Genomic DNA, 23,595 nt, shown 5'->3' with positions numbered 1-23,595 from the left:
GAGTCAGTGGCCTCAACTTTAAGACCGCTACGTACAATTTATGGTCGTCATAATCGTCCAGTCAGATCAGAAAAATTTGAATCCACAGGCACAGTAAAAAATTTTCGCGTTCCAGTTAGACAAAGCAAAAGAAACAATTGAGGAAACCCCAAATCAGTCTCTCACACGTCGTTCTCAAGCGTTGGACATCTCTGCGGCGTCGTTATGGCGAATTTTGAGAAAAGATCTTGGCCTACATCCTTACAAGATCAAATTGACGCAAGAACTGAAGCCGCTTGACCACTAGAATCGTCTTGAATCAAGTTGAAAATGAGAAGGACTTTAATCGAAAAATCATCTTCAGCGATGAGGCTCATTTCTGGCTGAATGGCTTCGTCAATAAGCAAAATATGGTTATTGGTCAGGCAGCAATCCACACGTACTCTATGAGTCAACATTGCATCCCGAAAAAATTACGGTTTAGTGCGGTTTATGGGCCGGTGGCGTCATTGAGCGGTACTTCTTCCTAATGATCAGACCGGCATGTTACTGTCAATGGGAATCTCTAACGCTTAATGATAACCGAGTATTTTTGGGCCGAACTGGATGATATGGACTTGTATAATATGTGTTTGCAACAGGATGGCGCCACAAGCCACACAGGGAATGTCGCAATTGATTTATTGGAAACCTAGTTTGGTGAATGTATTATCTTACGAAATTGCCCAGCCGATTGGCCGCCTCGCTAGTGCGATTTGACATCGTTAGACTATTTACTGTGCGACTACGTCAAGTCTATGGTCTATGCCAACAAGCCAGCGACGATTGAAGAACTTCGTACGAATATCGAACATGAAATTGTAGAAGTATCGGTCGATTCATGCTTGAAAACCATCTGGATTTCTGCAAGCATGCCAGTGGTGGCCATGCAAAAGAAATCGAGTCCCATACATAATGACATCGGATGTACTTTCACAGGAATAAAGAATTTCATTTGTAGCGCTTTTAGTAAAAAACCCCTTTATTTAGCTTTAACACAACAACATCAATGAGATGTCATATAAAAGACTATGCAGAAGTATATTCTAGGGTATTTAAGATTTAACTTCATATAAGTTGAGAATTTAGAATAAAGTGATAGTTCAACATCGTTTTTCTTATACATGTAGCTACATAAGTCCCAGTAGTCCTGATAGCAAAATTCCAGTAAGATTGCCCTTACCGGTGTCGTGTCGCTACGGTTTCTATTATTTCAAAAGTTAACCAAAACCTGAAAGAACTCTCCCTCAACTTATTGAAATGCCAAGGTCCATAGTCTACAAAACTCATTCGTGGGTTGGAAAATGATCTAGAAAAATTAACTAAAGTTGACTTGGTAACAAAATATTATAGTTTCCAAAAGAGAGACCACAGGACATATAATAATGTTTTCAAGAAATTCGTCTCAAAACAACTTATACATCTTGTTGGTCTAATATATAGCTTATAACATTACTTAGACCCAAACAAGTCGGTTCCTAAATTCTGATACTGCGAAGCTACTATAGAGAGACAAAACAAAGAGATTCTGGATTTGGAACTACTCTCCTTCTTCACTGCCTATTTAACAGACAAAAAAAAATTTATTTGAAATTAATGGAAATTCTAAATAGCAAGAGAACTAAGATCTTCTCAAGTTTATTAAAGCTAAAATATACGTTGTCTCTTGAACACTCCAAAATCTATTTATGGGATGTTATATTCGTCCCCGTTTTTCACGATAAAGCTGCAGTATCAAGAGGACAACACTTATATTTTAACTTTATTTAAAAAAAAAATCGCAGCTGAAATCTCTTTTTCTATAAAATAGTACAACAAGCAAATTATTGCAAGCATTGCTATTGTAAGACCCTTTAATATTTAGAGTGATTGCGAAACTTTACTATAAAGCTGAACTTTGAAGTTCGCCCCAAAGTATTCGAAAACACAACTGAAATCAAGCCAGTACACGAATTAAACTTCTCACACAAAGATGGCGCAGAATATCAGCACTTAGGTGTGGAACCTAACTAATATCGTAAATTAACTGTAGAACGTAAATTACTTGCCTTGCCACTTTGTTAAAGTAAAAAGCTGAATTATGAAGCATGCGTGCTACGTATGGCAACACTCTCAGCTGTTTACTACACCAAACGTTTAAGTTGTTAATTTTAGCTGAAGCGCCTAAATAATTTTGCAAAATGGTAATTATTTGTTGAAATAATAAATGTATTTCAAGTGTTCAAATAGCTATTATAAATGATTTTCCAATTAGCTATTCTACTCTTTCTTCAAATCGCTTGTGGGCAAGGATGTTGTGGTCGAGCTGAAAAATGACTTGAGGTATGCACATATATTTACTAAACACATTTTGCCGGCAATTTGTCAATAATATTTTACTTCTAGTATATGCGGCACATTGCACTCGGTGGATCAATACTTGAATATAAAATTGACCGATATTAATGTGACGGACCCTGATAAATACCCACATATGTTATCTGTGAAAAATTGTTTCATACGCGGCTCCGTTGTGCGGTACGTACAATTGCCAGGTGACGAGGTGGACACACAACTGCTACAAGACGCTGCTCGTAAAGAGGCTGTAGTGAGCACGAGATAAAACAAATACATTTCCAATGTAGTTTATAAACACATATATATGAATATCAGGTCAATAATATTTAAAGTCGATAATTTTGTAATTGAACTCCTTAAATTGTTGTTTTTGTGCAAAGTGTGTGTAGAAATGCGGTGTATATGGCGAAATAACAAGATTACATGGAATATTATGGATAGCTTAACAAAAGCGTTATTTTGTATTTAAAGTGAAAGTGATGACTTTCGTTAGGAGTTATGCGCCTGATATAAAATATGAGTATTGGGTGCAACCGTAAGAGAGTGAAGTACAAAGGAGATGACAGAATGCTTCATCTTTCCACGACGGTCTTATTTACGCAACTAAAACGGAATCGGCTGTATCTAGCTCGTTCGTTCCTTCGAATTATTTGGGAAATGTTTTATCTCAGCAGGAATACCACAGAGAAAGTTGTTAGTGATTAATAAATTTTACAATTTTGTTGCTTCCTAAAGGGCTCTAGATAATTTCTTAGACTCTTCGATTATTTTCTAAATAATAGTGTCTAGAAAAAGGTTGAACCTAGGAATCTATTGATGACAGGACTTTCAAAGTTAGCTGAAAAAATGTTTTATCAATATTATTTTCAATTTCCCTCATCTCATTCTTAGCTAAAGGAATGAGAACAAATACTAGTATAAGTAAATGAAGACATCAAGTGTATACTTCTAACTGTAATGTAGGTACATTTGTGACTTATAATTCCCTCACTTAGCATATCCCGCGGTAATATCAACGAAGTTTAACTGTCACACAACAATAAATGAAATAAAATTGTGTAATTTCATTCCATGTCCTTTCACATCGAATTCAATAAATTAAATAAAATGGTTGTATATCAACTTAATAACATTAATATGCGGAACAGACGTACATGCACGCACAAACATACATATATTTATATGTAGTAGGAAATTTAGGAAATATCCCTCAAGGAATTGTAATCAGACAAATTTGCTGGATATATATGTATGTTTGGTTTGCAAATTTTGTTGTTTAGCCTCTAGTTCGTTACATACAAACATATGTTTCTTCGTATTGTACTCTAGCTTTCTCAAATCTCAAAATATAGGCCAATAAATAGGAAACTTGTCGATAGTTAAATTTCCATTACCTTTTCAAACGAATAAAGGTTTCCTGCTCGCGTGAAACAGGAAATGTTTGATATTTTCACCAGCGGGTAATTATATATGTACTAATGCACTAGGGCAGATATTTTTTCGATTTTTTATTGGGGTTTGAGAGACGGAGATATTTTTAAAAATATCTTTGCAGAAAAACAGTAAAAATAAAATTAAGGAATATGAATGAAAAAATAATAAAGGAAAGTATGATTAACAAAATTTGATTTTGTATTGATTGTATTTGAATTTTGTCCAAAATATAATCAGATACAGAAAGCTAATCCACAACTTTTTAAGCCTTTTCACGATACTAGGTTCACATAGCCGTGTCGGACTCATATTTATGTATATTCTGCTAAGGGTTGTCAACTCAAAAGCTTTCTTCTAAATTATTTGGTGAATGTTTTTGGCGCTACAACAACAACAAAACAACCTTACCTCTCCAAGTATATAATTAAGCCGCCCTAATACAATTCGTTGGTAATTCACTATGCGGTAAGTTAAATTGAATTATGTTTACAAATGTATTCATCTAGATGTGTTGTTGTTGTTGTACGCATTCAATAAAAAACAAATCTAAAACCGTTAAATAAAGCATGCGTTAAAACGATTGCCATAAATGGCGAGCATATAGGAATGTCATTAGAAGGTCAGTGATATAGGGCCAACAAGTTGCTATTGCCATTTCCATTGCCATTGACGTTTCCTTTTGGGGGCGAAGGAGCTATAAAATAAAATAAATAACGCATAAATAAAAAGCAAAGTGCACAACCAACCAACCAAACATTGAGGCAAGCAAGCGCCAGCCGTTGACATCGCGAAGGGTCGCACTCCATTAGTCGGAAGTCATAAATCGCAAGACGCAAGACGCCAAACCACCTACAAACGTCACATAAAGCATACACATGCATATGTATATATGTTATGTGTGTCTGTATGTATGTAAATGCGTATTCCTTTAACTTTAACGCTGCAATATTATTCATGGTTATTTTCAATATTATTCGAGTGAAATAAATTCGCATCTGGCGTTGGTTATAACAAATTTTAATGCCCATACTAAAAATGAGAAACCCATATATATATGTACATAGGCGTATAAGGTGGTCGCAGTATATCAATATCAATGGCAATAACAATAACAATCGCATACCCTTGAATGTGCACACATATAATTAAATTGCAATATTTCTTAAACGCATAATTGCACATGAATGTGTGGCCTTACAATAAAATTTATTATGACTCTCACCTGATCTTGGTCCGTAACCATGAATCCGTAGCAAATAAAAATGGCTCCAGACTACATTAAATATAGCTTTAATATGATTTTTTTTGGTAATTTTTTAGAAGAAAGTAGGTAGTATTTAAAAAAAAATATTATGATCAAAATTATTATTCGAATAATCCTTGAATGAGTGTTGAAAAATAATTTAAAAAAATAAAAATAAAAAAATTAGGTAAAAAGTTTAAGTACAAAACATTCAAAACTTATAAGACCTTAAAATTCTAAATAATTTCCCCAAAATATTTTAATAAAATATAAATTTTATTTATTTTTAAAAATTTACTTTAACTTTAGTGTAAATATAATTTTTTTTTTTGAAATCTTAAATTCTACTTACTTAAATTACACAATTATATAACTGCTGCTAATATACAATACATTTGTACATGCCAAACCACCGTTATATACTTTAACAATTTTAATTCTAATTCTAATTTTAATCTTGTTTTAATTGTCTCACCCACGTTCGACCTTAATGAACTAGAAAGAACGTCTGAGTTGGTCATTAAATGACAAAGAGAGCAAAATAGTAATAAAAGTTGCATTACACAAAGTTTATAACTGTAATTTCTGACAAATGCAGTAAATTTGATTTTATGCTACACAATGCGTACAAATTACTTTATTTGATAGCTAAAGTTGAAATTTGAGGTATTTCTGATTTAAATTTAAATTTAAATTTAATTTTTTTTTTTATACTCTTAAATATAATACACAACCAATATTTGCAAAATATTCACATACATTACACTTTTGTACATATTTCTTAATTTTTTTCTAAATTTTATATTAGACAAAATTGTTGTTTTTAGTCAGGAATCATAATATGAAAAAAAATGTAATTTAATTTTTTTGATTTCAAATATTTAAAATTTTTTCACTTTTCTAATTTATTATTATTTTTTTTTTAACTTTATCACTATAGACAACAATTTTTATAAATTGTTTAAATTTACTTTGACTTTTAACAAAAATTATTTGTGGAAAAAGAATTGTTTTATTATACATAATTAAGTAAATTGATAGTTGCATTTAAATCAACTTTTAAATGTACTCCAATATTCAATAAAAATGTCAAAATAGCATTGATCGTCCTATGATTAACTATGCGCTTTCCAACTCTTATATTGATCTTGGTGTCAGATTCAAATAAATATGCCAGCTAAAATTCGTTAAAATATGCCCACACCTCTAAAATAATGACATAATTGATTCTACCAGCTGTGATACATATAGATTTTATAGTAATAATTGAAAAAAGAATAATGAAATTATGTAATAACCTTACTAACATATTAACTTTCTTCCTGCCGGAACCGGAATTTGTGTGTTAAAGACGAGTAAAACTGACTGAAAAAATATGCGAGATTTCTTGCTTATACAGCACCTTAGAAATAGAAGTGTATATGCAGAAGATCACACTTACTTTTAACTCTACGCAAGTACAAAGAAAGTTCCTGAAAGCAAGTTCCTCAAAGCGCTGTGCACTTCGCAACGAAAAAATATATGAATTAACCATTGAAAATACATCTCATTATCATTTTTACTGTAAATCCACTTACCACTGCACTCATTTCTGCTTGCGCAACTCCACTTGCTTACAATTGCAACAACACTTGCGCCACTTGGGCCTATTCTTACTATTTTAACACACAAAAGCCTTTGCATACTTCTTTTTACGCTGCAAGCACGCAGCTTCCACTCATTACAATTAGCCATTTGACTACTAAAAGCCAATGCAACACACAATTTTAACACTTATTTCACTTATTTGCACATTAGCGCATATTTAACTTCAAGATTTTTCACAAAAACTTGCAATTTTATCACTTTTTCAAAAAATATGCGCAATTTGCTTAAATTTCGACACACACGACGCGAAAATCTCTACGGAACTGCGCAAATGGCGCCGGAAATTTGACAGACACAGAGTCGCACTTTTTGTGGGGTAATTTGGTAGTGGTGATATTCACAATAGTTTAAAATTTATATAAATTTAAAAATAATATTATTTAAAAAACTGTATTATTTAACGGATTTGTCAAATTTAATTAAATTATTATTTTTAAAATTGTTGGCAAATGTAACGAAGTCATATTTCATACTTTCAATCTTTAAAAAGTTAAATTTAAAATCAAATCATCTCTTAATTGGTTATATATAATTAACAAATATTAACAAAAAAATATTTGACATATTTTACGTGCTTTAAATTAAAAATATTACCCAAAATTTTTATTAAAAAAATAACGCTAAAGATCTACCGTGAATACCACATTTTCAGTAAAAATGTAACACTGCGTTTTGTAAAATTTCCGCCGCCATTTCCGAATGCGTCAGTTCCGAATTTGTTTGCTAGTCGTGTGTGAAGTAAATTGTAAAAATTGCGTATATTTCCGATAATATTGTTTTAATTGAAGATATTTGTGAAGAATCTTAAAGCACTATCTGCGCGAACAAGCTTTTATATGATATAAACCTCGGTTGTGTGTTTTTCAATAGGTTTTTTGATTAACGGTGTAACAGCTTCGGACGAATGTGTTAAATTGTGTGTTTATTAGAAATATCAACTAATAGTGTGTGTTAATGCAGCGATCATTCTTTGCAGAAGAGCTGCAACATCAAATACATGTAAGGTGAGTCTGCATTAAGTTACATAGTGATTATTGGTTGGAGAAAATTCTAATAGGAGCTGGATCGCTTTAATGTTCTTCTTGTTGTTGCTTTGTCACCTGCTTTGTTGCTGGCAGGCTGCTGCCATTTCGCTTCACAGTTTTTCTAAATATGCTGCAATATGAAGCTACGTTTTGCGAGTAACAGTTTGAGCGCTAAGGTGGTATAGTTTGGCAGTGTGTGTATGTACATATGCAAATGCTTTTTGAATACCCAGAAAACTACCAAAATTAACCCAAGATTAATATATATTAACATGTAAGGTATGTTAATGGATTTTTCATATATTATATTATTTGTAAAATTAAAGAAAAACAAGTTGAATATAAGACAAATAACAAAATTTAGAATCCTGCTGCGAAAATACTTTTGTATACTAAACCTGAGAGATTAGTTTTCAGATGCAAAGATGTAAGGGATCCTTTGATTTCACATGATCTTGGTAACGAATGAACATATTCTTTCTTGAAGAGATAACCATAACCTCAAATCTTTCATGTATATATTCAGATGTATATTAAAAATTCAGAATTAGTTATACGGATGTAAAAAGGGATTTTTCAAAATTAACTCAGCTCGATAATGGTTGCGGCTATTTGTACCTGACGGGTATGTGTGGTTAGGCAACGGGGCTGATCGTACCAGAGGTCACTAAGGACCTTACTTGGACAGCTGCGAGGGCCAGGAATTATAGATACAAATAAAAAACAGGGTCATGATAATTAAAAACCTTATAAACCTTGAATTAAGGGATTAGATGAGTTTCAGACGTTCAAAAATCATAACTCATTATTGGTTCATTTAAAAACAAAAGTATTTGGATGGATGGATTGGACGAAGGAAAAGAAATAAAATTTAAACAAAAAAAACATATTTTTTTAAACAAATTATATTAGCTTGTAATAAAAAAATCTTCATTCAACGACTAGACGACATTATTTTTCTCGAGAATCGTGTCCACAGACTTAAAAAACTGAGTTTTGAGTTAAACGCGTTTAAAGTTTTAAATTGAAAGTGATCATTGGTCTGAAGGGCGAAACTTCAAAGGGTTATCTATTAAAATTGGATGCAATTTTAGGAGAATATTTTAAATATAATACAGTGGAACTTCTCGAACTCGAGTCACCATAATCCACAAAAAACACTTCGAGTTAGAGAGACTTCGAGTTATAGAAATTTTCATTAAAACATAAATTTTTCAAAAAGCTGTAAAATAGTTTTAGTAATTTTGTTCGAAAAAGTTTTATTTAAATACATTAAATCATGTATTCTGCAATTTTGATTGTTGCGCTTTGCTATCATTTGGCTCTTGATATCTGTATCTCATGCCTTTGTTACACGATTTATGAAATCTATAAGTGTAATATCATTTATTTTGTTCGCCTCCATACGAATATAATGACTTCTTTAAAATTGTGCTTTGATATTAAAATTTTAAATTTTGTATTATGTCCTGGTCAACAAGTTCGATTTATGGAAGGAAATTTGTATGAAATTTGACTTCTATTGCCAATTCAAGAGTTCGAGTTATGGGAGATCTTCGAGTTATAGAAGTTCGAGTTATGGAAGTTCCACTGTATATTATTTGATAATTTCAAACCCAGCTAATCTGTTAAAAAATATTAATAGTAACAATTTAAGGAGGTAGATTTTGAAATTTATGAAAACAAGTAGGCAAAAGCAGAATTATGGGATTTATTGAGAAATAACTTCTATTTCTTCTCCTATCTTCATTACTGATTCGACTTTTCTTCTATTTCAAATAAATGTATTCATTTTGAATGATTTTAATTTGTCTCAATATCCACATAGAATATTCAGTGCATTATTAAAATCAAATCGGTCAAAATTAGTCATCATAACTTCAGACTTACTTATTGTTGTTAGAAGAAGAAGATTTTTAAAATTATTTGTATATAATTCCTGTATGTAACAAGTAAGGAAGGGCTAAGTTCGGGTGTAACCGAACATTTTATACTCTCGCAATTTATTGATGTAATTTTATAAAGACAACACAATTCGACCCATATATTCGGCATAAAGTTCAATAGAATAACGAAAATCATCATAAATAGTATATGGGGACTGACGTAATTTCTAAACCGATTTCAATCGTTTTCACCACCAAGATACAATATATCGAAGACTATACCATCACTTAATTTAATATTACTTAGAAATAGGTATATAGGATCTGGGGGAAGTTATGACCCGATTTTTACCATTTCAGATACAGAGAGAAACTGTTATAAGAAAAAAATTCAGAGGGAATGAATTACATTAAAATATCTGAGGGATTTACCTATATTTTCGGTGAAAAATTAACCTTAGGCACTGAGTTCTTCATGTTTGATATCAGGGGCCTTGAAAAGTCATGGTCCGATTTTGACAATATTTCCACAAGTGATGTCACAGCTCAAATACAGTATTTGTGTAAAGTTTTATTCCGCTAGCTTCATTGGTTCCTTATGAATACATTATAAAGTGAACGAATCAGATGGAATTCAAAATTGGGTTATATGGGAAGTAGACGTAGTTGTGAACCGATTTCGCCCATATTCCACCCGTGTCATCAGGGTGTCAAGAAAGTGTTATATACCGAATTTCATTGAAATCGGTCGAATAGTTCTTGAGATATGGTTTTTGACCCATAAGTGGGCGACGCCACGCCCATTTTCCATTTTGTAGAAAAATCTCAGTGCAGCTTCCTTCTGCCATTTCTTATGTAAAATTTGGTGTTTCTGACGTTTTTCGTTAGGGAGTTAACCCACTTTTAGTAATTTTCAACCTAACCTTTGTATGGGAGGTGGGCGTGGTTATTATCCGATTTCTTTCATTTTTGGACTGTATAAGGAAATGGCTAAAAGAAACGACTGCAGAAAGTTTGGCTTATATAGCTTTATTGGTTTGCGAGTTATATACAAAAAACCTATTTGGGGGCGGGGTCACGCCCACTTTTCCAAAAAAATTACATCCAAATGTGCCCCTCCCTAATGGGATCCTATGTTCCAAATTTCATTTTCATAACTTTATTTATGGCTTAGTTATGACACTGTATAGGTTTTCGGTTTCCTCCATTTTGTGGGCGTGGCAGTGAACCGATTTTGCCCATTTTCGAAAGCAACCTCCTCAGGGTGCCAAGGAACATGTGTTCCAAGTTTCATTAAGATATCTTAATTTTTACTCAAGTTATCGCTTGCACGGACAGACGGACAGACGGACGGACAGACATCCGGATTTCAAATCTACTCGTCATCCTGATCATTTATGTATATATAACCCCATATCTAACTCTTATATTTCTTGGTGACACAAACAACCGTTATGTGAACAAAACTATGATACTCTGTGCAACAGGTTGCGAGAGTATAAAAATAATAACATATTTACACATACATATACTTTTAAAATATTATATATAACTATAGTTTATTATTACTATTTTTTATATTTTTTATGTCTTAAAAATTCGATGTTTGGTATAAATTTATAATTTTAATTTTTTTCTTATATACAAATATGTACATACATATATACTCTACTATACAAATATAATCTACAAAGATTTTTAATATTTTTTTAAATTTACTGCACTTTCACATTTTGCGCTATTATTGCACAGATGTCCGTATGTAGCTAAGCACATCTTAACGCTATACAAAATAACAAAAGTTTGCACTTTATATTTTATATACATAAATATACAAATCCTATTTGACAAGTTTAATACACTAAAACACACACACATACATATAGATAATAGTATATTGTCGGGGAAAAGTAAATACATATATACTTACGTAAACAAGTAACTATGTACATACATACACACACACTTCTTAGAGGAATGTGTTATTTAAATAAGGAACTTGCTTTTCTCGAAAAAGTATTTCCTATGCAAATCGTACACCCACCCACGCACACACACCGTGGCATTTACACATTAGAGACATGCTCGTCGGCACATATCTTACAATCTTCCAAGCTCAGCACACACACCGAACGATGAAACCCATTCTCGGACACAGGTGGCACCGCTTTCGGCGCTTGCATACGATTATTGGGCGGCGGTGAAATTGCTAATGCTTCGAAACTTTTTGCGCGCAAAATAGCTGGCTTCTTGAAGCTATACACCACGGTGCTGTGCGAATTTGCATCGCGCTTGCCGCCGCCTCCTCCGCCACCCTCACAGCCACTCTCGTGCTCTTGGTCGCCCAGTTCGCTGCGTGTAAAATTGGTGGAGCATGTTTGTGGCGATGAACCCACCGAACTGCGTTCCGAATTCGAATTGAATTTATGCACAATGGCGGCGGTGGGGGTCATCTGTAGCAGGCTGGTCTGCTCCTTGGAGTTGTTGCTGACATTGTGTTGGGCGCGATAATAGCTGGGCTGGCGGTTGATGCGTGTGCTCCGGCCGCTGCCGTCGATTTGTGTAACAGCCGTTAGCATGGATGGATTTCGCTGTGAGTCGGCTCTGTAAATAGATTGTGTATTAACTCGCTTTTGTATGGCTCGTATAATGTGAAAGGTTTTATTATTATCATCATCTTGTCTAAATAAAATTCTAAATTGCTCAATATCAAGTAAAGTGTACGTCAATCAGCGGTAAGAACGCTAGTTGTGTGTTGTGCCTTGGATATGCGCGCTTTTTAAATTGTAGCTTAACAGGTGAGGTGGAAATTTCGCTGCGGAGTTCTTTTTTATTTAATTAAAAGTGAAGAATATTGCTTCAAAGAAGATGAAGAAGATAGTGTTTATATATAGAAAAGGTAAATGTTAGCATTAATTGAACCGTAAATAGGGCATTCTAACTATGTTTAATAGTTTTTTGTATGTACATATGTACTTAATGAAGCAAAATGTTTTAAATAAGTTTTCGTATACATATAACTTTGGACATCACCTAACTAACTAATCGCCATCCGTCGCTAACTCTTAGAAAATCAATAGAGAATATTTACCCTTCAAGCGGGATTGATTAAAAAAAAACAGGATACGTCTAATAACAGGTTTTTGAGAGAAAATAAAAACAATTTTTGCAAGAACAGATCTAAAACAAAATATTTCATAAAGGTTGAACCAAATTAAGCCTGCGCTAATTTATTATACTCTCGCAACTTTTGCAAAGATAGTATTATAGTTTTATTCACATAACGGTTGTTTGTAACACCTAAAACTAAGCAAGTTAGATATAGGGTTATGTATATCAAAGATGTTTGTCCGTCCGTCTGTGCAAGCGATAATTTTAGTAAAAATGGAGATATCTTAATGAAACTTGGTACACATATGCCTTGGTGAGACGGATGGTATTGAAAATGGGCAAAATCGGACCATTGCCACGCCCACAAAATGGCGAAAACCTAAAACACATAAAGTGCCATAACTATGCTATATATAAAGCTATGAAATTTGATACAAATTATCGCACTATCCAGGGGCGTATTTGGATATAATTATTTGGGGGAAGTGGGCGGGGCCCTAACCGCTAACGAAATTTTTTGTACATATCTCGTAAACTACTAAGGCTATATCAACCAAATTATTTAGGTATTCCCTTATACAGTCCAAAATCGACAGAAATCGGATTATAACCACCCCTACCTCCCAAACAAAGGTTATGTTGAAAACCATTGAAATTGCTTTAATTCAGTAAAGAAAAACACCAGAAATCTTAAATTTCACTATAAAGATGGCACAGTGTGGCATCGCCCTTCTAAAAATCGCCGAAATCGGATCATAAGCTTTCAAGGGCCCATATATCGAATATGAGGACCTCAGAGATTCTAATAAATATATTACCGAATATATAGGTAAGTTTCTCAGATATTTTGAAGAAATTCAGGGGGAATATTTTTCATCTAATAATATGTCTATGTGCCAAAAATGAGTGAAATCGCATAGCTCCCATATACCTAATATTAGTGGTTCCAAACATTCAATGGACTTTATACCATATATATGACGCATATGTTGGTCAAATTGTGTTAAGTTATATTAATAAAATTAAACAAATAAATTGCGAGAGTTAAAATGTTCGGTTACGCCCGAACTTAGCCCTTCCTTACTTATTTCGATACAAAATTTAATAATCGACTTAATATTTAAAATACTTCTTTCAGATTTTTTTTTTCTAAAATCAGAGAGAATAAAGTCTAGTTAGACTACTGACTCGTTAGGAAAAACCGCTTCCTTAGAAACATTTTAAACCTTTTCCTAAATGTTATTCTATACATATTTTTTCATGTCAAAATATTGACTAGTTGTTTGTTTGATTCAATATTGAATACCCAATTAATTTATTATAAAATCATATTATTAATAATACATTCGAAAAACGGCTCTTAGATTATCTGTGATTCATAATATATATATAAAATATGAAATTTCCGAGGCCCATCCGATGATACTCAGACTTAAATTAGACGAAAATTTTAAAAATTAAAATTTCACGCAGGATATGACTCAAGCATGCCCTAAATCGATGGTCTGCCAAAATCATGAACCTTTGTCACGATTTCCTCCTTGACGTAGACGTTTTCGGGACACCTAGGCTCCCCAAAATCTGACGTACGACTGATTTGAAACTCGACACTTTTTGACGATCGCCAACGAAGTGGAAAAGTTACTGTATACGACATATGTATGTACACACGCTTTTTGCTCTTTTCCATTTTATGTAAATCGGGGACACAACCGCATTCACACGCGATCTAAACATAAGTACCTCAGCCGATTATACTGAAATTTTTACAGTAGCCGCCTACGAGAAAGTAATATACGATAGTCAAAATCAAGTTAAGAATAGGTAGTTATTGAAACACCCTCGTATTTCGAAGTTAGCCTCAAAAATTGAAATATTTGCCTTACGAAGTTCGGCTTATTAAAAAATTTTATATTATTAATTACAGGGTGAGTTACTATGAAATACATAATATGGATATAATCCATATATTCTTCTTAATTCAATAGTCAATATTTTTCAACCAAGCTCATATGAAAGATGCTATAAGGAATCAAATTGGGATCTTTGAAAAAAAAAATTGTATTTCAAAAACACACATTTTTTGGAAATTGCAGTATAAATCTTTCAGGAAACACTAAAAATCAGAACCATTTCAGAAAAATTAAATATACAGTTTCATCACGATCCGTTGGAGAGAAGATTTTCCTGGAAAACTCATTGGGCAGTTCTGAGTGCATTCTATTGCTAGCTATGCCTTCAGGTCTTCTATTCATGTTATAATTTCAAAACTGATATACATATATACAAATCTTTCCTAAATATAGAGATCTATGTTACATATGTAATACATACGAGTCCATTATAGGATAACAATCCGCGTCTGTTTAAAAATTTCGATTTCAATTAAAAATTATAGAACAACTGTCTTTAAAAAATTTGCATAAACATAACCTAAAAAGTGTCGACAAACCAACTTACCTATTCAAACTGTGACCACCATTGCCGCCTTTATCACTCGATTTACTCTTAGAGTGCAGATGGAAGACGTAGTAGATAACCGGATTAGCCAGACTATTGGACATGCCAAAAAAGAATATAACAGCAATACATTTTTTACTCGTCTGAAAATGAATAAAATTGCAGAAAAAGAAGAGATTTTCAATCAATTGAATTTTAGTAACGCTATTCCATAAGTATGTTTGTATATATATGTAAAGGTGCTTCACACTCACCGCTTCATCGATTTTGACAAACTGTAGCAACACCATGAGAGTGCAATAGGGTGCCCAACAAATGAGAAATGCAATTATTATCACAAAAGACAGACGCAACGAATTCATTTTCGCCTTATGTATGAGCCGTTGTCGATTTGTGTGCATTAAATTGGCGCTGGTGTGCGGCTCCTGTTGCGGTCCCAAGAATATCTTTTCACTTTCTGTAATTGTAATTGTGTTGAAATTTTCTCACTTCCGCTTTCTTTTGATGTTCGCCAATTTTAATTATATGTCTGTAAGTATGTACGAGTACTTACTTGAAATCGCACGGAACGTGGATATATAGGTGACGGTGAGCACACAAAAGGGTATCAGAAATGTGCTGAATAGCGTGAATGTGGTGTAGCTCTGCTCCTGCCATGGGGCCGTGTAGGTGCCATGCGTCACGCATTGATGGAATTCTTCGATGAACGGGCCACGCGATAAATGGAATATGAAAAACTATACGGAGGGTGCGTGGAGGGAAGAAATAATAAAAATAATCATGTTTTATAGTTATTTACTTTGTTGTGCTGTATGTTGTATGTGAGGGTGTGTGTGTTTGTGGCATGTACTAAATGTAAACAATGTTGCAGTCAATAACAAATTTGTATGTACAAGTATGTATGTGAACCTTTTCACAATGATTTCCCATAACTGAAACCTAAAAAAATTTATGCATGCCGTAAATTCTTGAAGGGCATGCTTACATACTTTTATATACGAGGGTTGATTTTAAGTTTTGTGAAATTAACTTCTGTTAAAGTATTCACTTACTAAAAAGCTTGAAAATTTTACCAAAATTTGCAGAAAAATCTGAGTAATTTTCATACATACATATATATTTTACATGTTAAGAATAAGCAAGTCCTCTAATAATCTCGAGCAATTTCCATATATGAGCACACACACACATACAGGAAATCCCATTTGAACAGCTAAAGCCAGTCCTTTGTGATGCCACAAACTCCTCAAAATGGTTGCCCGAGACACTCAAGTGACGACAAAGCGCTTTGAGCCTTTTTAATTGGGACAGTTCAACTGGTTCTCCGAAGTTCGTACTGTCAAGCTGTTTCAGTCACAGTTTAGCGAAAGCTGGACAATAAAGAGGAAAGTGTCTCGATGTCTCAAATTCCCCTTCTACTATGCAACTTTGGCAATTTCCATATTTAACCTTACGGCATGTAGTCCCTTCGCGCCGTGACCAGTAAAAACTCCTATCATTACGACGAGCTAAACCTTACTAAGGACAAATAGCTCAGTGGATCTCTTGTGATCCAACTATATGAGGTTACTTTGAATAAAAAAATGGTTAAATTCCTTGCATACTGTGTAACATATACTTTTAATTAGGATAAATATGTATAGTGGATGACAGACGACCTATGCCTTTAGAATGGCAATTGCGAATCCACCGTTATTATAATGATCTCACACTACAATGTTCTTTATGAACTACTATGTGACTTTTATGATGTTGACCAACTCAAAAAGTTTTCTATGGGCAACCTCTGAGATATCTTCGAAGAAACCGCGTCCGATTGTTGAGATTGTTATAATAAAGATTCGATCGGTGAAGAGGACTCGGATCTAGTTACTTGATCAAAGCTATTTCTCTTTAGTCTCGGACTTCTAGTGAGTTCTTTTACAGAAACTTAATTACATGATTCGAAGACTGCCGAATATCCATAATCGTGAAAGGTTGATTCGAATTCAATAATCAATTCTTTTTGATGCTAACTGATCACCAATGCTCATGGCCTATGCAAAGCCACAAAAACAACACCACTTTAGACACTGAAAGTGGCGAAACGAACAATCAACTAACATAAAACTTACTTAAAATAGTCCATTAATTTGAGGGCTTGATGTTTAGACTGCAGGCTTTCGATATCCAAAAATACTTGTTCTAAACTCGGAGATTAATTCAATACTGAAGAAATAAGAAGCAAATAGTGATAGGGCCAATAAGTGAAAACATGCTTAAAGAATTCATCCGGAACTGGAACTGAGATCCTTCTTAGAATAGAAACATGCTTAAAGAATTGTTCCATATCTTGAACTGAGAACCTTCTTGGAATAGAAACAGACTTAAAGAATTGTGCCAGATCTTGAACTGAGAACCTTCTTAGAATAGAAACATGGTTAAAGAATTCTTCCAGAACTGGAACTGAGAACCTTCTTAGAATAGAAACATGGTTAAAGAATTCTTCCAGAACTGGAACTGCGAACCTTCTTAGAAAGAAACATGCTTTAAGAATTGTTCCAGATCTTGAACTGAGAACCTTCTTAGAATAGAAACATACTTAAAGAATTGTTCCAGATCTTGAACTGAGAACCTTCTGAGAATAGAAACATGCTTAAAGAATTGTTCCAGATCTTAAACTGAGAACCTTCTTAGAATAGAAACATGCTTAAAGAATTGTTCCAGATCTTGAACTGAGAACCTTCTTAGAATAGAAACATGCTTAAAGAATTGTTCTAGATCTTCAACTGAGAACCTTCTTAGAATAGAAACATGGTTAAAGAATTGTTCCAGATCTTGAACTGAGAACGTTCTTAAAATAGAAACAGTCGCTGACAACCTGCACCAATTTATGGTAATTTGATTTTTGCTCACAAAATAATCAAATAACGGTATAATTATAATGAAGTTTAATGAACCATTTAAAAGTCCGCCATTTAAACGGCGCCGTGTTACAAACTTGACAGCGCTACCTCGTACGCATATCAATTTCAAAAGACACACATACATCCTCGCATCCACATTGAATATATTAAAGAGCTTTTTGAGGAAAACAAGGCATTTCCAGTTCCACGTTGTAATTGTTGTTCTTGTGTGGGGCACAAAGTATATTGGCACACGTAGAAGTTATCAAACATTGTATTTATGGCGCTTACACTTTATAATACGTGCAATGTTATATTATGACCACAACAGAGAATAAATTATAAAAGTTCGGGCGCACGTTTAGTCGACGAAATTAGGCGAACCATCAATGGTGGGAGTGTTGTTGAGGGGCGCGCATGCAGCGTTATATACGAAATAGGCCGGACCGACGTTGTAGAAATGCAAGCGAATTCCATACAACCAATTAAATAATCCACAATAATAAAAACAAAAGTTCACAGAGAGTATTTCGGAGGCTGCCCACGAAATTACAGAAATCTGCATTAACTTATTTACGACTGCAGTACATGCGAGCCACAACAAATACACGTAGACTTAACTGTATAGATATGTCTGTATTCTTCCAAAAGATTAATAAAAGTATTATCTATGACTGTCTGTGTGTGTGAAAAAATAATTTACCCAAATTTACTTTTATTCCATTTGTGCGAAAAGTATAGCATTTCATATGCACGGTAGCCGAGTAGGCTCTTTAATAGGTTCTCCTCTTCAGTGGCACTCACTAACTGTTGATAGTTTTTCTTCTTAATTTGCCAACTAAGCGTCTAAAGTTGCTTGCTCAATTAACTGTGGTGGGTAAGTGATTTCCTACTCCTAAAGGCTGATATTATCCGCCTGCCATTAGAGATTATTAGTACTCCATTAGCCAGTACTCAGCTCGCTTCTTCTAAGTTTGATCTCTACTCTTATGACAAGATTTTTGCAGCAACAAAGTCAAATTTAATACTAGGGAGCATAGGAATACCGCATTAAATTCGTAAAAACTCCTTATATTCCACTATTGCCTGTTATACCAGTCTAAGTGACTTATACCAGTTGTTAGTTCGATTAGCATTTTTTTAATTTTTTTCTAAACGAAGACAGTTTATACTCTAAACTGGATTATTACACATTATACCTTTAGTCTTCCACATTAGTCTCTCAAGGTAAGGTAAGAAAATATTCTTTCTTCCACTCAGCTCGCTGTGAGCTCTACTCTTATAACAAGATAATTGCCAGAACAAAGTTATAAAGTGGAATATAATACTAGAGAGCATAGGAATATCATATTAAAGTGGTATAATCTCCATCTATTCCACCTCTGTCGGATTATACCAGTCTAAGTGATTTATACCAGTTGTTAGTTCGATTCGGAAAATTTAAATTTTTTTTTTGAAACGAAGAAAGTTTATGATCCAAATATGACTATCACACACTTTACTTCAAGATTCCCTTCACTTTAGACTTTCTAAGGTAAGGAAACGTTTTTTGATAGTTTATGTAATCAGAACTCTAGCGACCTTTCCGTTAAAATAGAGTTGTATTCGCATAAATAATAAAAATTGGCATTAGAAGCTAGTTATATTATAATAACGTCAACGGGTGGTGAGACTATATACACATTGGACCCCTGTACCTATATTTAAACTATTGACTTAATAGTTCTCTAAATTATCTGGCCTAATATATGATATGGGAAGGTATTATACTAGTTTTTAAGCATCAAAAATCTTCACTCACCTGTGGTATGCTCAATATAAACGATGAGATATACACAATGCCCAGAAATTGATAGCATCTCTTGGTCATATATAACGATCTCATGGGAAATTTAACCGCAAACCAACGATCCACGCCGATCAGCACCATCACGTATGTGGATAAATACAAGCTGAACATCTGGAAGAGCTTAAAGGTTTTACACAGCAGATCACCGCCACGCCATTGCACCGTGTACGCCCAGGCTGCCTCGCCGATAATACAAAAACCCGTTACAAGCAAATCGGCGATCGATAGATGAAACAGCAGCGAGTAGATGGCATTCCACGAATTCCGCAAGCTACGCCGTTTGAAGCGTGTCTTGTAGATATTCCACATGGTGAGCATATTGCCGAAGAGTGACGCCGTGGCCATCACAGCCAGCACCCAGACTTTGACCAGTGTTCCGGTGGAGAATTCTGGAGCGTGTGTGTCGTAGACGACATTACTAGCTGTTGTTGTTTCTAATATGTCTGACAGAAATGGATAATTTGTGTTATTCTCTGCTAAATTTGGTGATATTGTGATTAGCACTTGTGCCAAGCGAGACAGTGGCATATTTGGTGATGTTGTTGTGGTCATATCGGCTACGGCCACTGTTGCGTTGGCATCATGATTTTCGTAATATTCCTGTGTGCGGGTTAAATTTTCTGCAAAATGCTCAAGCATTGCTTCCACAGAGCGGTGTGAATTGAGTATAGATGTTGCCACCACACTTTCACCTTCCATTTAATGTTTGTATGTAACTTTGTCTAGGCTGTGTAATGAGCAGATTGAAGTAATGGTTTATTAATTTAGAAGTATTTGTAATGTTTTAAAAATAGTTTATGATTTTAATTCATAGTTAGTCACATATTATTTGACTAATTTCAAGGTTTTTACAATTTTTGTCTTAATTTGGTTGCAACCTTGTATTCAATTAAATCTTTAATTGTTCTATTTGCTTTTTCCTTTGATACCGTTATAAAAAATTATGTAATTTTCACAATTAAATTATTATTTCCTTATTTAATTACTTATTTCCGAAAATTTCCATTTTTTGGTGATTCAAAATTTTTATTCGTTTTTTTTTATAATTTTCACATTGCTTAAACCAGTTTTGATAATAGCGTATTAATAAAATTTTTCTCATATGCATAAAATAGTTGGCAACCCTGTTAATGTTTTTTTGTTTTATTTTCTAATTACTAATAATTTTACTTTTACTTTTAGTTTTCTTTATAATATAAGCAGTAATTTGTTAAAATATATTTTTTAAGATATGGCAACTCCGAACAAAAATATTTTTGACTCAGAAGCTTAAAATACATATTTTTTCTATAAAAAGAAATATTTGTTTTTAATTTTATAAAAATACAAAAAAAAATATATATATATATATTTGAAGTAATATGGCAACACTAAATAATTTTTGGCATTAAAAATTGATTTATATGAGAAGTAGGCGTGCTTGTCAATCGGTTCGCCCATATTCCGACCGTGTCACCAGGATGTGAAGAAAATATTATATACCGAATTTAATTAAAATCGGTCGAGTAGTTTCTGAGATATGGTTTTTGCTCCATAAGTGGGAGATGCCACGTCCATGTTCTATTTTGTAAAAAAATCTGAGTGTAGCTTCCATCTGCCATTTCTTCTGTAAAATTTAGTGTTCCTGGTGTTTTCCGTTAGTGAGTTAAAGCACTTTTACTAATTCTCAACATAACCTTTGTGTGGGAGGTGGGCGTAGTTATTAACCGAGTTCACCTATTTTTATGGTGTGTACCTCAGTCAAATAATTATATGTGCATGAACTTTTTGCAAAAAAAATTAAAGATTACAAAATTGCAAAATATTTCTGAGTATGCAGGTTTTCTACTATCAATGTATACGATATAAAAAATTAACAAATTTCAAAATATTTTTAAAACTATAAAACGGAATTGAAGTTTAGGCTAATGGTAAATATTTATATGTGCATTTTACTATTTTTACTAGTAAAGCCTATACATTTGAGTTTAACTGAAAGAAATCATTATTTTATTAGTCAGTAGGATTGTCCTTATATTTTAAATCTAAATTAAGCCGCTTAATCAGAGAATTAACTACTGACTGTAGAATAGTCATGTAAATATTGGCAAATTCTTGCTTTATGGCTAATTTAAGGTGACGTACTGTCTCCAACTGCTTTCCGTTTTGGAAAACAGGAGCAGAGAGGTTCCCCCAGGAACTCTCAATAGGATTTAGGTTCGAACTCAATGCTGCACATTGTAATACCGGAATTTCCGGTCGTTAAAGAAGTTCTTCGTGTGGATTGAAGCGTTATTATTTCGATATGTCCAGTTATATGCCATAAATATTGCCAGCAAATTTTATTAACTCGCTGTCTAAAAGATCTACATTGATATTAGCATTCATTTGAGTGAATATAAAACATGTAGATAGCTTTCCACAGCAGCAAAATGCAGCCCATGAAATCAAGGTACCGCTTCCAAAACATCGCTTGTAGTAGGACCGTCGTTCCTGGTGCGAATCTCTCCAATATTTCTTGCAATTCTTGCAATGAATTGGTATTGAATTGCAAACCTCAAATGTGCTTTATTGTGTCTTTCTTTAGCGTTGGCTTAGGTGCCATGGAGGTGTGTTTCAGAACTGATTTTTATGTATAACTGGAAAAATTATATTTATTGTGATTTGTCTTAACTAGGTCTTAACTAGGTCCATATTTGATCGCTGCTTATCAAATCCGCAACTACTAGCCGTCGAATCATCCTTTCGCACCGCTCTTCAATGTTGTTTTTCGTCCGCTGCGTCGCACTTTACCATAATTAGTGGGGTTTTTAAGAAATTTTGAGATACAGTTCCGATGTCGCTTTGGTCTAGAGCCATTTTGGAAACGCTTTCATGCATTCCTATGATTATTACTTGTTCCTCGGCTGATAAACTAGTACCACGAGACATTTTAGGCTTAAAGTTAAATAAATGTAATCAAATTTTTAATAATTCATTAAGTTAGTGCACCTACAATAATTTTGAAAACTTTTAGCAAAAAAAGTTTTTGCTGCGACACTATCAGTAAGAAAGATCCGCTAAACTGATTTTGCACATATAAATATTTACTATGCAATACTCAATTCACAAGCACATTCTTAATGTAACTGTACAACGAACGAGAAAAGTATGAGACAATTTTCGTTGCATAGTAACTCTTACATATCAACCTTTTATTCCACATTTACCAAAATCCAAAAAATAACAGTGAATAAGAAATATAAACAAAAGCAGAAATGCACATATAATTATTTGACTGGGGTATATATGTATGTAAGGGAAGTGAGTGCTGAAAGTTTGGTTTATATACATAGTTTTTTTTGGTTTGCGAGATATATACAAAAAAACCTATTTGCGGCGGGGTAATGCCCACCTTTCCAAAAAATGCATCCAAATATGCCCCTTCCTAGTGCGATCTCTTGTACCAAATTTAGCACAATTTCAACTAGTCATCGGACTGCCTTTTTACAGCTCAAGACAGTTACATTTGGATTTAATGAAGGTCTCCCCTGTTTTTATCGATAAATATGGCTTCATCAACGTATCTAAGTAGCTTTCTCTTTCTGAAAAAAATTAATTTTTTCTAATTAATTCAATTCTAGAATTTCTAACTAGTTCATAAAATTTTCCACCGCAGGTATGGCTCTCAACCCACCAAAAAAAAAAATATGTATGTAAGCTTTTTAGTTATTTGAGTAAG

At 33.5% G+C, this 23,595-nt stretch overlaps 2 protein-coding genes across 3 annotated transcripts in view; one reads left to right on the top strand and one right to left on the bottom strand.

Moving 5' to 3' along the window:
• The first annotated feature begins 2,096 nt into the window (after nt 1-2,096).
• Nucleotides 2,097-2,707, top strand: LOC105210415 (U6 snRNA-associated Sm-like protein LSm2). Its single transcript, XM_011181349.3, has 3 exons — nt 2,097-2,201; nt 2,273-2,340; nt 2,404-2,707. The coding sequence occupies exons 1-3, from the start codon at nt 2,199-2,201 to the stop codon at nt 2,618-2,620; spliced, it is 288 nt and encodes a 95-aa protein (XP_011179651.1). The 5' UTR covers nt 2,097-2,198; the 3' UTR covers nt 2,621-2,707.
• Nucleotides 2,708-10,550: 7,843 nt separating this feature from the next.
• LOC105210416 (gonadotropin-releasing hormone receptor) overlaps nt 10,551-23,595 on the bottom strand; it is a 34,928-nt gene continuing 21,883 nt past the window's right edge. For both annotated transcript variants that reach the window (XM_011181350.3, XM_029039183.2), the window contains exons 2-6: nt 19,848-20,622; nt 15,715-15,898; nt 15,416-15,618; nt 15,162-15,304; nt 10,551-12,194 (exon numbers count right to left, since the gene is read on the bottom strand). In XM_011181350.3, the coding sequence (XP_011179652.1) occupies nt 11,657-12,194; nt 15,162-15,304; nt 15,416-15,618; nt 15,715-15,898; nt 19,848-20,594 (1,815 nt within the window). In that variant the 5' untranslated portion in view covers nt 20,595-20,622 and the 3' untranslated portion in view covers nt 10,551-11,656. The remainder of the gene's footprint in view (nt 12,195-15,161; nt 15,305-15,415; nt 15,619-15,714; nt 15,899-19,847; nt 20,623-23,595) is intronic.

Source organism: Zeugodacus cucurbitae, chromosome 4 (genome assembly GCF_028554725.1).
Source record: "Zeugodacus cucurbitae isolate PBARC_wt_2022May chromosome 4, idZeuCucr1.2, whole genome shotgun sequence".
Classification (NCBI taxonomy): Eukaryota; Metazoa; Arthropoda; class Insecta; order Diptera; family Tephritidae; genus Zeugodacus; species Zeugodacus cucurbitae.
The sequence above is the reverse complement of the archived record's forward strand: the minus strand, read 5'-3'. Positions and strand labels throughout refer to the sequence as shown.